This window comes from Leptodactylus fuscus, chromosome 5, assembly GCF_031893055.1.
Source record: "Leptodactylus fuscus isolate aLepFus1 chromosome 5, aLepFus1.hap2, whole genome shotgun sequence".
Taxonomy (NCBI): domain Eukaryota; kingdom Metazoa; phylum Chordata; class Amphibia; order Anura; family Leptodactylidae; genus Leptodactylus; species Leptodactylus fuscus.
The window spans coordinates 26,814,999-26,824,836 of NC_134269.1; the positions used below are offsets into that span (position 1 = coordinate 26,814,999).

Consider the following 9,838-nt stretch of genomic DNA (forward strand, 5'->3'; position numbering starts at 1 on the left):
CCTACAACCTCCAATAACACTATCACCGCACCGCCAGTCGGTCACTGTTAGTATTATATCTACCTGTATATTTTGTGTATTGTATGTGACCCCAAATGTAAGGACCATGGAATTAATATAATAATGTACAGCACCATGGGATTAATGGTGCTATATAAATAAACAATAATAATAATAAAAAGCTGCGGAAACGTAGTGTTTTTTGTTGCAGATTTTACTGCGGTTTTATGGGCCAAAGCCAAGAATGGCAGCAAAAGGAATGGGAAATCTATAGGAAGTTGCTCTACTTCTCCCTTCTGCTCAATACTGGATTTGGCTCAGAAAAAAGGAGCAAAATCTGCAACAAATAAAGCTGCATTTCTGCAATGTGGTCCATAAGGCTGAGGCCCCACGTTGCGGAAAAACAGGGTTTTTTGTTCCATTTTTTTGAGCCAAAGCGAGAAGTGGATTGAGCAAAAGTGAGAAATAGAATTACTTCCTATAAATGTCCCATATCATTTTGTAGCCATGCTTGGCTTTGGCTCAAAAAGCTGCAACAAAATCTGCAACACAAAAAAGCAGCGATTTTGCACTGTGGGCATTAGCCTAAGGGCCTGTGAATGGTTTAGTGTCTCCAATCGACCTGACAGGTTCCCTTCAAATGGTACCAACAGTTTCAAGTTGTTTTTGAATTCTTTGCAGTATTTGTGTCATTAATGCATTGTGTAACATGCTTTATTAATAGACTTTGGCTCCTTTCCATGAAATCCCGTGCTGAAATCTATTTTCAGTCCTTTCAGTATTCTTTCTTTGTTTCCTTGTTTCAAATTGAGTTACAACATTGCTTGGGTAAACTTTTTAAGCCTGTTTTTTTACTGAAAGGAAGTAAAATAGGTTAATAACTAGAGATGAGTGAACAGTAAAATGTTTGAGGTTCGATATTCGTTTTGAGTAGCCCCTCAATATTCGACTACTCGAATTGAATATTGAACCCTATTATAGTCTATGGGGGGAAATGCTCGTTTCAGGGGTAGGCAACGTTCGAGTGAGGGTCGGGCTGGATCCTCCGAGAAGTCTTCTCCGTGCCGCGTCCCCGCGGCACTACAAGCAGACATGCGCAGTCAGCTCTGCCCAGGCCCGATGCCTGGCAGAGTGAAATCAGAGCCGGAAGACGCCGCGGGGAAGCTGCACGGAGAAGACTTCTAAAGGTAGGAGAAGAACCAGCGTTGATTGGCTGACTGTATAGCATTCGGACAATCAATGCTGGTTCTGCATTGAACTTTTACATTCGAATAGCGAGTGGTACTCGATCGAGTACGAGTATTTCGAATACCGTAGTATTCAATCGAATACCTACTCGATCGAGTACTACTCACTCATCTCTATTAATAACGTTTGGTTAACCACTGGGCTGTGCTTTGAGTCTATGGTGAGAAATATGTATTACAAATTTTTGTTGCTGGTGTTTATTACAAAAATATTCAAGAAATGCCCCTTCCCCAAAGACGTTCCCCTCTCCTCTCCTTGCACTTCCTATCGGTATATACAAGACATAGAAGCGTTAATAATTTATTTATGTCAATTAACAAAATGAAGTGAATGAACAAAAGAGAAATCTGACTCCTATTAATATTGGTATGATGACCCTTTGCCTTCCATCATATCTTCTTGTAGACACTTGTTTCACATCTTGGAGACCTATACACAGATCTTCTAAGGATAAACACTTGCTCCAATTTTTCTGTTTCTTATATAATCCCAGACAGACTGGACCATTGAAAAATGTTAAAGGGGTTTTTCATCTCAGATTTCAGCTGCGCCCCTAAATCCTTTCCCCTCTACTTCCTGGCTTTCAGCTCCGGCCAGCAGCTACACTGTGCTTGTAAAGTGCACAGCTATCTTTGGAGTTACATCCATAGATATCATAGACACTGATCAGGAAACTTTTCTAGTCCTTATCAGGGTTTAGCAACTGAAGGCAATATGCAGAGAAAGGAAGAAAAGAGAATATAGATGGTGGGGAACAGGGAATTGGTCTGTATCTGGCAAACACAGCAAGATAAAGCAAAGTGTTAGGTAAAATACTTGAGGTAGCTTAAGCTATAAGTCTGAAAATGATCCTTGAGGGGTTTTTATCAGTCCTAAATTTCATAAAACTGATACATTTCAGAAAATCTGTATGTTGCAGAGACCGGACAGCAGCTTAGAAGGCGTATGAATTCACATCACCATACAATTAGAGAACAAAGAATGGACCTTCCCGTATCAAAACATTTCTTCAATGAGGATCATAATATCACCGATCACATGAAAATTAAAAGGTATCAACTACTGAAGACTATCAAGTTTTTTTTTTTTTTTTATTTCCTACCCACTGGCTAACACGGTACGAGAACAAACATTTTCCTTATACATTTCAGAAAATTATAGAACTTCACGGTCTAAACATTTACTGTCCTTGCCAAACCTAAAATACTTTTTTGGGTATATCAGCAAAAATGTTGTACTTGTGTCATCAGATTTGTGAAGCTCCATAACCATCCTCTCTCATTAGTGTATGTTGACTTACCTTGTGTAAAATTGTGTAAATCATATCTATGGTAGTATCTGAATATTGTCTATTTTATATAAGACATCAATTTCCAAATCTATGAATGTGTAATCTGTAAAGTCAGTAGGGTTATGGATCCACCAGGTCACAGGTCCAAGCACAAACAGATGCCATCTCTAGTATCTTTCCTTGTGGCAGATAGAATAATTCATTGTGTACTTATTATATATAGACACAGATCCTCCATAAGGGATTACATTATGGAAAAGTAAATGATACAAATGACTCACAAACCATTTATGTTTCTAATGATATGTTTATGCATTTGATGGATGGAAATTATTATCATAAACTAATTTCTACGCCACCAACCTTTTCTAGTTACCGTATTTTACGGACTATAAGGCGCACTGGACTATAAGGGTGCATTCACACGGAGTAAAATGGAGTGTAATTTGCAGCGTTTACGGAGCGTTTACGGAGCGTATACGGAGCGTTTACGGAGCGTTTACGTAAACGCTCCGTAAACGCTCCGTATACGCTCCGTAAACGCTCCAAATTACACTCCATTTTACTCCGTGTGAATGCACCCTAAGGGTGCATTCACACTGAGTAAACGCTAGCTTATTTTGTAGAGTAAAATTACACTTGTAAATTTTGCTATCCCATTGACTTCAATGACATTTTACAGGCGTATTTTTACAGGCGTATTTTTTACAGGCGTATTTTTTACAGGCGTATTTTTACACTTGTAAAAAAATATCATTGAAGTCAATGGGATAGCAAAATTTACAAGTGTAATTTTACTCTACAAAATAAGCTAGCGTTTACTCAGTGTGAATGCACCCTAAGCCGCATTGCCCATGAGCGCCTTATAGTCCGTCTCGGTTCATATATAAGGCGCACCGGACTATAAGCGCATTATATGTTATTGAAAGCGGCGGCAGGCAGACTTTGCCAGCGGCCGCTTAACCCCCCGCGTGCCAGCCGCTTCTATTGGAAGCGCTCGGCAGGCGAGGAGGGGCTCTATCAGCAAAATCATGCTGATAGAGCCCAACCGTAAACGTTAGATTAAACTACCCCCCCCCCCCCCTGTTTTAAAATAAAAGCCTGAAACAGAATGTGAAACTTACCGAGCGGTGCAGGGTGGGCGGGCATTCAGGCCTCCTCTTCCTCCGATGTTCCGTCCTCCTCCGGCGCTCGCAAGCTGATAATGGCCAGGGCACATGCGCAGTAGAAGCATTATGATATTGCGCATGCGCCCCGGCCATTATCAGCGAGCGCCGGAGGAGAAGGACGGAACATCGGAGGCAGAGGAGGCCTGAATGCCCGCCCGCCCTGCACCGCTGGGTAAGTTTCACGTTCTGTTTCATCGTGACAGCAGGGCTGCCGGACACTTCCTATTCATTTCTATGGGAGCAGGCATGCGAGCGCTCCCCATAGAAATGAATGGACTGCTTTTTTCCATTCATTTCTATAGGGAGCGCTCGCATGCCGGCTCCCATAGAAATGAATGGGAAGTGTCTGTCCATTCATTTCTATGGGGAGCGCTCGCATGCCTGCTCCCATAGAAATGAATAGGAAGTGTCCGGCAGCCCTGCTGTAACGCCGGCGTGTACGGCTGTGATACACGCCGGCGTTCGGTAGTGTGAATGCACCCTTACGGTGCCTTTTATGTATGTATGGAAGCGGCACGCAGTCTTTGCTGCCGCTTCCATCCATATATAAGGCGCACCGGACTATAAGCCGCACTTACGATTTCTGAGGAAATCGTAGGTTTTTATGTGCGCCTTATAGTCCGGAAAATACGGTATTACTAAATTGGGAATTACTAAAAGGAAGGTTAAAATATCCAGGCCACAATGATTTCTACTTTCCTTTCTGAGCACATTAGGTTTCAAGCAAGTGACCATATGGGAATGCCAATGGGGTATCCAATGTTTGAGTGGTATACACTTGGATGACACTCGAGTGTCCATTCCTCATTCATTTCAATAGTGGTTTCAATTCATTCCAGTTTCAAAGAGCAGGATAGGACCTACACCCCCCCTCAGTCAGTATACTTGGTCGTGTGCATGGAGCCTTAGGAAATGTGGATGAAGGACTGATTTGAATTTGCCTAAAGTTTTGGGTTCAATATAAACCCCCAAATTTTACCACTCCCAAAACAATTCAGGCCCAGAGTATAATAAAGGAGGGCCTAGGAGAGGAAAAAAAACATGACAGTTATACACACCTTGCCTCACCTCTCCCGGCATCCTGGTGGCATTCAGTGGTCCCCCAGTGTCCTCTTTTGCATTCTGACTGTCACACATCCCAGGGTCATTGCTGAAACCAATCCCTAACCTCAGCGGTTACCCCAGGACATGTGACAAAGAATACTAGGGAACTGTCGGACACCCGATAAGATAACCATGAGATGTAGTGTCACGACATTGCTCCCCCCAATGACCGCTGAGACAAAATCACAGGCCTCAGCCGTGACCACAAGACATGTGATGTCATCCATAGGCCACAACAATTGGTAAATGTTCACAGTCTCTAGCTGCTTTATAAAGTACTGGGGTTGGTTTAGGATGTGAATTTCTTCTGAAGTTGGCAGGAGACAGTTGGCAGGAGACAGAAACCTGCAGGAGTCTTTCTCACCCATTCATTTGAATGGGTTTGAAGGATGACCGGCCGTGAGCGGCGGTGAGCGTTTTATGCTCTCCACCACAAAATCGTTTATTTTAAAAATCGGACAGAGTTGGACATGCAGTACTCTGTGTATGGTTTAAAAAAAATGGTTTCACGGCGGGAGCATAAAACACTCATCGCCGCTCACGGCCGGACCCAGTCTGACAGTTGAGAGTTGAGAAATGACAGGGGCGGATCCAGGGCCGGGTGAGCCGGGCAACCGCCCGGGGCCCCGCGCCTAGCGGGGCCCCGTACCATACGAGGCATGACACAGGCCGTACAGGCCTCAGCCAAACCCGGAGAGCTGAGCACACACTGGAGCTGGCCTTCATCATTGAGATCCGGGCCCGAGCCGGCCCTGAAGCGCCCTGCACCCTCCCTCCTCCACCTCTGAGCAGCCCGAGCCCGCAGCATCAGGGACACTGACAGTGACAGCTCCCCAGCACTGCCTACAGATCTGCCCACCATCCGCCCGCTCCAAGTGTCTGATGCGCAGCGATACCTAGAGAGGGGAGGTGGTACAGCACTGTCTGCTGCCTCCTGTCTGTGTACGCGATAGGCTACACAGGACTCCAGGAGGCATGTGGATTGCTCACTAAATAACAGGGAATCCGATTCGATTCCCTGATAGTGAGCGGATCGCTGCTGTGCTTTCAGTTCTATGCACATAGAACTGAAAGCTGTCAGTGTAGGCCGACGCAGGCGCAACGACGTCATCGCTCCAGTCCTGCAGTGTAGTCTGAAGGAGGAGGACACTCGGCTGTGGCCTGTGGCTCTTCACATGGGTAAGTGTATGATAGTATGATGTGTTTGTTGTACTGAGGACTGGAGTATATAATACAGTACAGGGGTACTGAGGAGTATATAATACGGTGAGGAGGTACTGAGGCATATATAATATATAATACAGTGAAGGGGTGCTGAGGAGTATATAATACAGTGGGATGGGGGGGTTACTTAGGAGCAGGGGCAGATCCAGGGCCGGGCGAGCCGGGCAACCGCGGCCTGGACCTAACAAAATGGTCCCGGTCATCATGTCCCGATTTCAACTCATCGGCGTCCGTAGCTGAATACATAGGTGTTTAAAGCAGGAGCTGTCAGCTCCTGCTTTAACGCTGAGCTCTGGCATTTGTAGCCGTGATGTGATGACATCACATCATGCCTACAATATGTGTATGAGGGAGAGAGCTGCGGGGGAGCGAGGGAAGGTGAGTGTGTTTTTTTTTTTTTTGTGTTAAACATTTAGGTGGAAAATAATGTAGGGGGCCCATGAAACTGGGGGCAGATGAGGGGGGGGGGGGTGGAGAACGGCATGACACTGGGGCAGATGAAGGGGGAGAGAACAGTATGACGCTGGGGCAGATGAACGGAGGGAGAACGGCATGACACAGGGGAAGATGAAGGGGGGAGAAAGGCATGACACTGGGGCAGAGACGGGGGGGACATGAAACTGTGGGCAGATAAAGGGGGAGAATGTCATGAAACTGGGGACAGAGATAGAGGGGGGGACATGAAACTAGGGGTAGATGAAGGGTGTATATGAAAATGGGGGAGAGATGGAGGGGGGACATATAATTTACGGGTGACTGTAGGAGAATTATACTGTGTGGAATCACATGAAAAATGAATGAGAATGGGCGGAGTCAACATAAAAGTGGGTGGGGCCTAATTTGCAGCAGCGCGCTGCACGCACCGCACATTTTATTCCCTCTTTCTAGTCTTCAACAGTTGGGAGGTACAGGTTAGAAGTGCGAGACCCCCCGGTAAGTAGGGCCTTGCCAAAGTCAATTGCCCAGGGCCCCGCAAACCCTGGATATTCTAAAGTTTTGTCGTCTCAAAAAAGATGATCTGTAAATTGAAGTCATGATGGAACCAAAAATCATATCCTAATAAAGAGGTCTTCTTCTCAAAGATGTGGTCTTATGGAAATATTTCTCTGTATACAGTATGCACTACATTATCAAGGCTAACGATATACAATAAATAATTAGCTAAACTGCATTAACCCCTTAATGACTTAGCTAATTTTAGCACAGCAATAAGCAAAGGAGCTAAGATCTGACAACACAATGAAAAATACATATCCTCCATGGATATGGGGAGAACAAAGCATAATCCCCTTACTCAAGGAGAAAAGGCACAGACTGGAGGCAAGTCTATATGAAGATACTACTAGAGATGAATGAGTAGTACTCGATCGAGTAGGTGTTCGATCGAATACTACGGTATTCGAAATACTCGTACTCGATCGAGTACCACTCGCTATTCGAATGGAAAAGTTTGATGCAGAACCAGCATTGATTGGCAGAATGCTATACAGTCGGCCTATCAACGCTGGTTCTTCTCCTACCTTTAGAAGTCTTCTCCGTGCAGCTTCCCCGCGGCGTCTTCCGGCTCTGAATTCACTCTGCCAGGCATCAGGCTTGGGCAGAGCCGACTATGCATGTGCGCTTGTAGTGCGGACATGCGCAGTCGGCTCTGCCCAGGCCCGATGCCTGGCAGAGTGAATTCAAAGCCAGAAGATGTCGTGGGGAAGCTGCAAGGAGAAGACTTCTCAGAGGATCCAATCTCCAATCCAATCTCTAAGTCAGTCATTTTTTCTTTTACTTGTGGTACAGTATAAACTCAATAAATATAAACATTCAACACGCTCTTAAAGTATTCTAGTGGACAAAAGTTGTAAAAAGAAAAGACACAGACATTACTTTGGTTGCCCAACACTAAATTAACAAAAAACACTGAAATGTGTCTGTTCATTAAAGGGTCTGGCCATGATCTGAAGATATTTGATACTGTTGACTTATCTGCCAGATAGTTCATCAGTATCACATCGGTCAGGGTCCTAAATACGAACCCTAAACTTATCAGCTAATGTGGACGCCGGGAACCATATGCAAAGTATATGGGTCTCGGAAGTTGCTTTACAGTGTAACCATGGCATCTGGAACTTCAGCCCCACTCCCATTTACTTGAAAACTTCATTTGTAGCTTCCAGTGGCCTTATCAGCTGATCGGTATTGGCTTATCTGAGTCTGACCAATGACATATCTGCGGATAGCTCATCAGTATCAAATATTTTCAGGTCATGGACAATCCCTTTAAAGGTATTTTTTCATTTGAGTTTCCACTTTATTGAACCCAAACTACCTTCCTTGAATTTCTCCAAAAATATCTTGTAAAAGCAGTCCGCATGTCTTTGTTCCTTAAACTGTAGATTAATGGGTTTAAAGAAGGAATGACAACCAGAAAGAGAGAAGAAAAAACCTGCACAATAGTTTTAAAGTCTGTCGTCGATGGCATTACGTACACGAAGAACAGCGTGCCGTAAAATATTAAGATAATTGTAAGGTGCGATGTACACGTAGAGAAGGTTTTACTTCTTCTTCCCTTGGACTTCACTCTTAAAACATTGAAAATTATTTTGGTATAGGACAACATAATACACAAGAAGGGGCAGAAACCCATGAAGAAGGTCTCCAAGTAGACGGTAACTTCGGTGGTCCAAGTGTTCCCACAAGATATCTTCAGCATTGGCTTTATGTCACAGTAAAGTTGATCTATCGCTTTGGAGTTACAAAACGGTATTTTGGAAGCCACGATGGTTACGAACAATGAATTGCTGTAGCCGGATGCCCAACTGGCCACCACAAATACAACACACTTATTCTGGTTCATTACAAGAGGATAATGGAGAGACTTACAAATTGCTACGTAGCGATCGTAAGCCATGACTGTGAGCAAAACGATCTCTGTGCAGGCTAGGGCGGTGAAGAAGTAAAACTGGACAAAGCAATAACCAAAAGAAATGGAGTTGTCACCTCTGAGAAAAATATCCAGAAGCTTAGGAACGGTGACAGTGCTATAACAGATATCCACTAAGGAGAGGTTGCGAAGGAAAAAATACATCGGTATGTGAAGGCGAGTATCTGCGTAGGTTATACCAATTATTGCTGTATTCCAAATGAGACAAACCACGTAGCACAATGCAAATATCATAAAAAGAAATACGTTCTTTTCACCAACCCCACCAAAAGGCTGCAAATAGAAAAGGAAGTCATTGGTCTGGTTGGCCATCAAGTCAATCATGGCATTCTGGAATCCAAGAAGAACCGTCATGGGTTACCATATAGCTTATAGCTAAGAAGAATTTTCCTGTAGATAGTCATGGCATGCGTAGAGATACAGGTCCAACCCCTAGAAAAACCACTTATTAGGAGAATAGGGGTGACCAGAATTCTGTTCCTTGTCCAGGTAAAGGTTGAATGGAGAAGATTTCTTCAACCAAATTGTATTCCGCTCTATGGGACTTGGATATACCGGAACTCTCTACTGTAGGTTAAACTTTTACTAGAATGTATGTGTAAAGAAATAAGAGGCATGTCTTATTATGTCTTACTTTATGAAATTTTGCATTACAATTTTTGGAGAAATGTTTTTAGAATGCAAAAAGTTACATAAAAAATTCTACATACAGATCATAGTTAAAATATAAATCATAGAAGATTTATCAAGAAACAATAACATGTCATAATAATAATGGTAAGTTTCCACGGGGAGCGTAAAGGTGGATTTTGGCATCGAGAGTGACGCGGAGAGCTGCCTCACTCTAGGGTCAAAACCCGCCTGCCACGA

At 43.9% G+C, this 9,838-nt stretch overlaps 1 protein-coding gene across 1 annotated transcript; it reads right to left on the reverse strand.

Annotated features, from left to right (window-relative positions):
- Positions 1–8,335: 8,335 nt before the first annotated feature.
- Positions 8,336–9,322, reverse strand: LOC142202720 (olfactory receptor 10AG1-like). Its single transcript, XM_075272996.1, has one exon. The coding sequence runs from the start codon at positions 9,320–9,322 to the stop codon at positions 8,336–8,338; it is 987 nt and encodes a 328-aa protein (XP_075129097.1).
- Between the last annotated feature and the right edge of the window lie 516 nt (positions 9,323–9,838).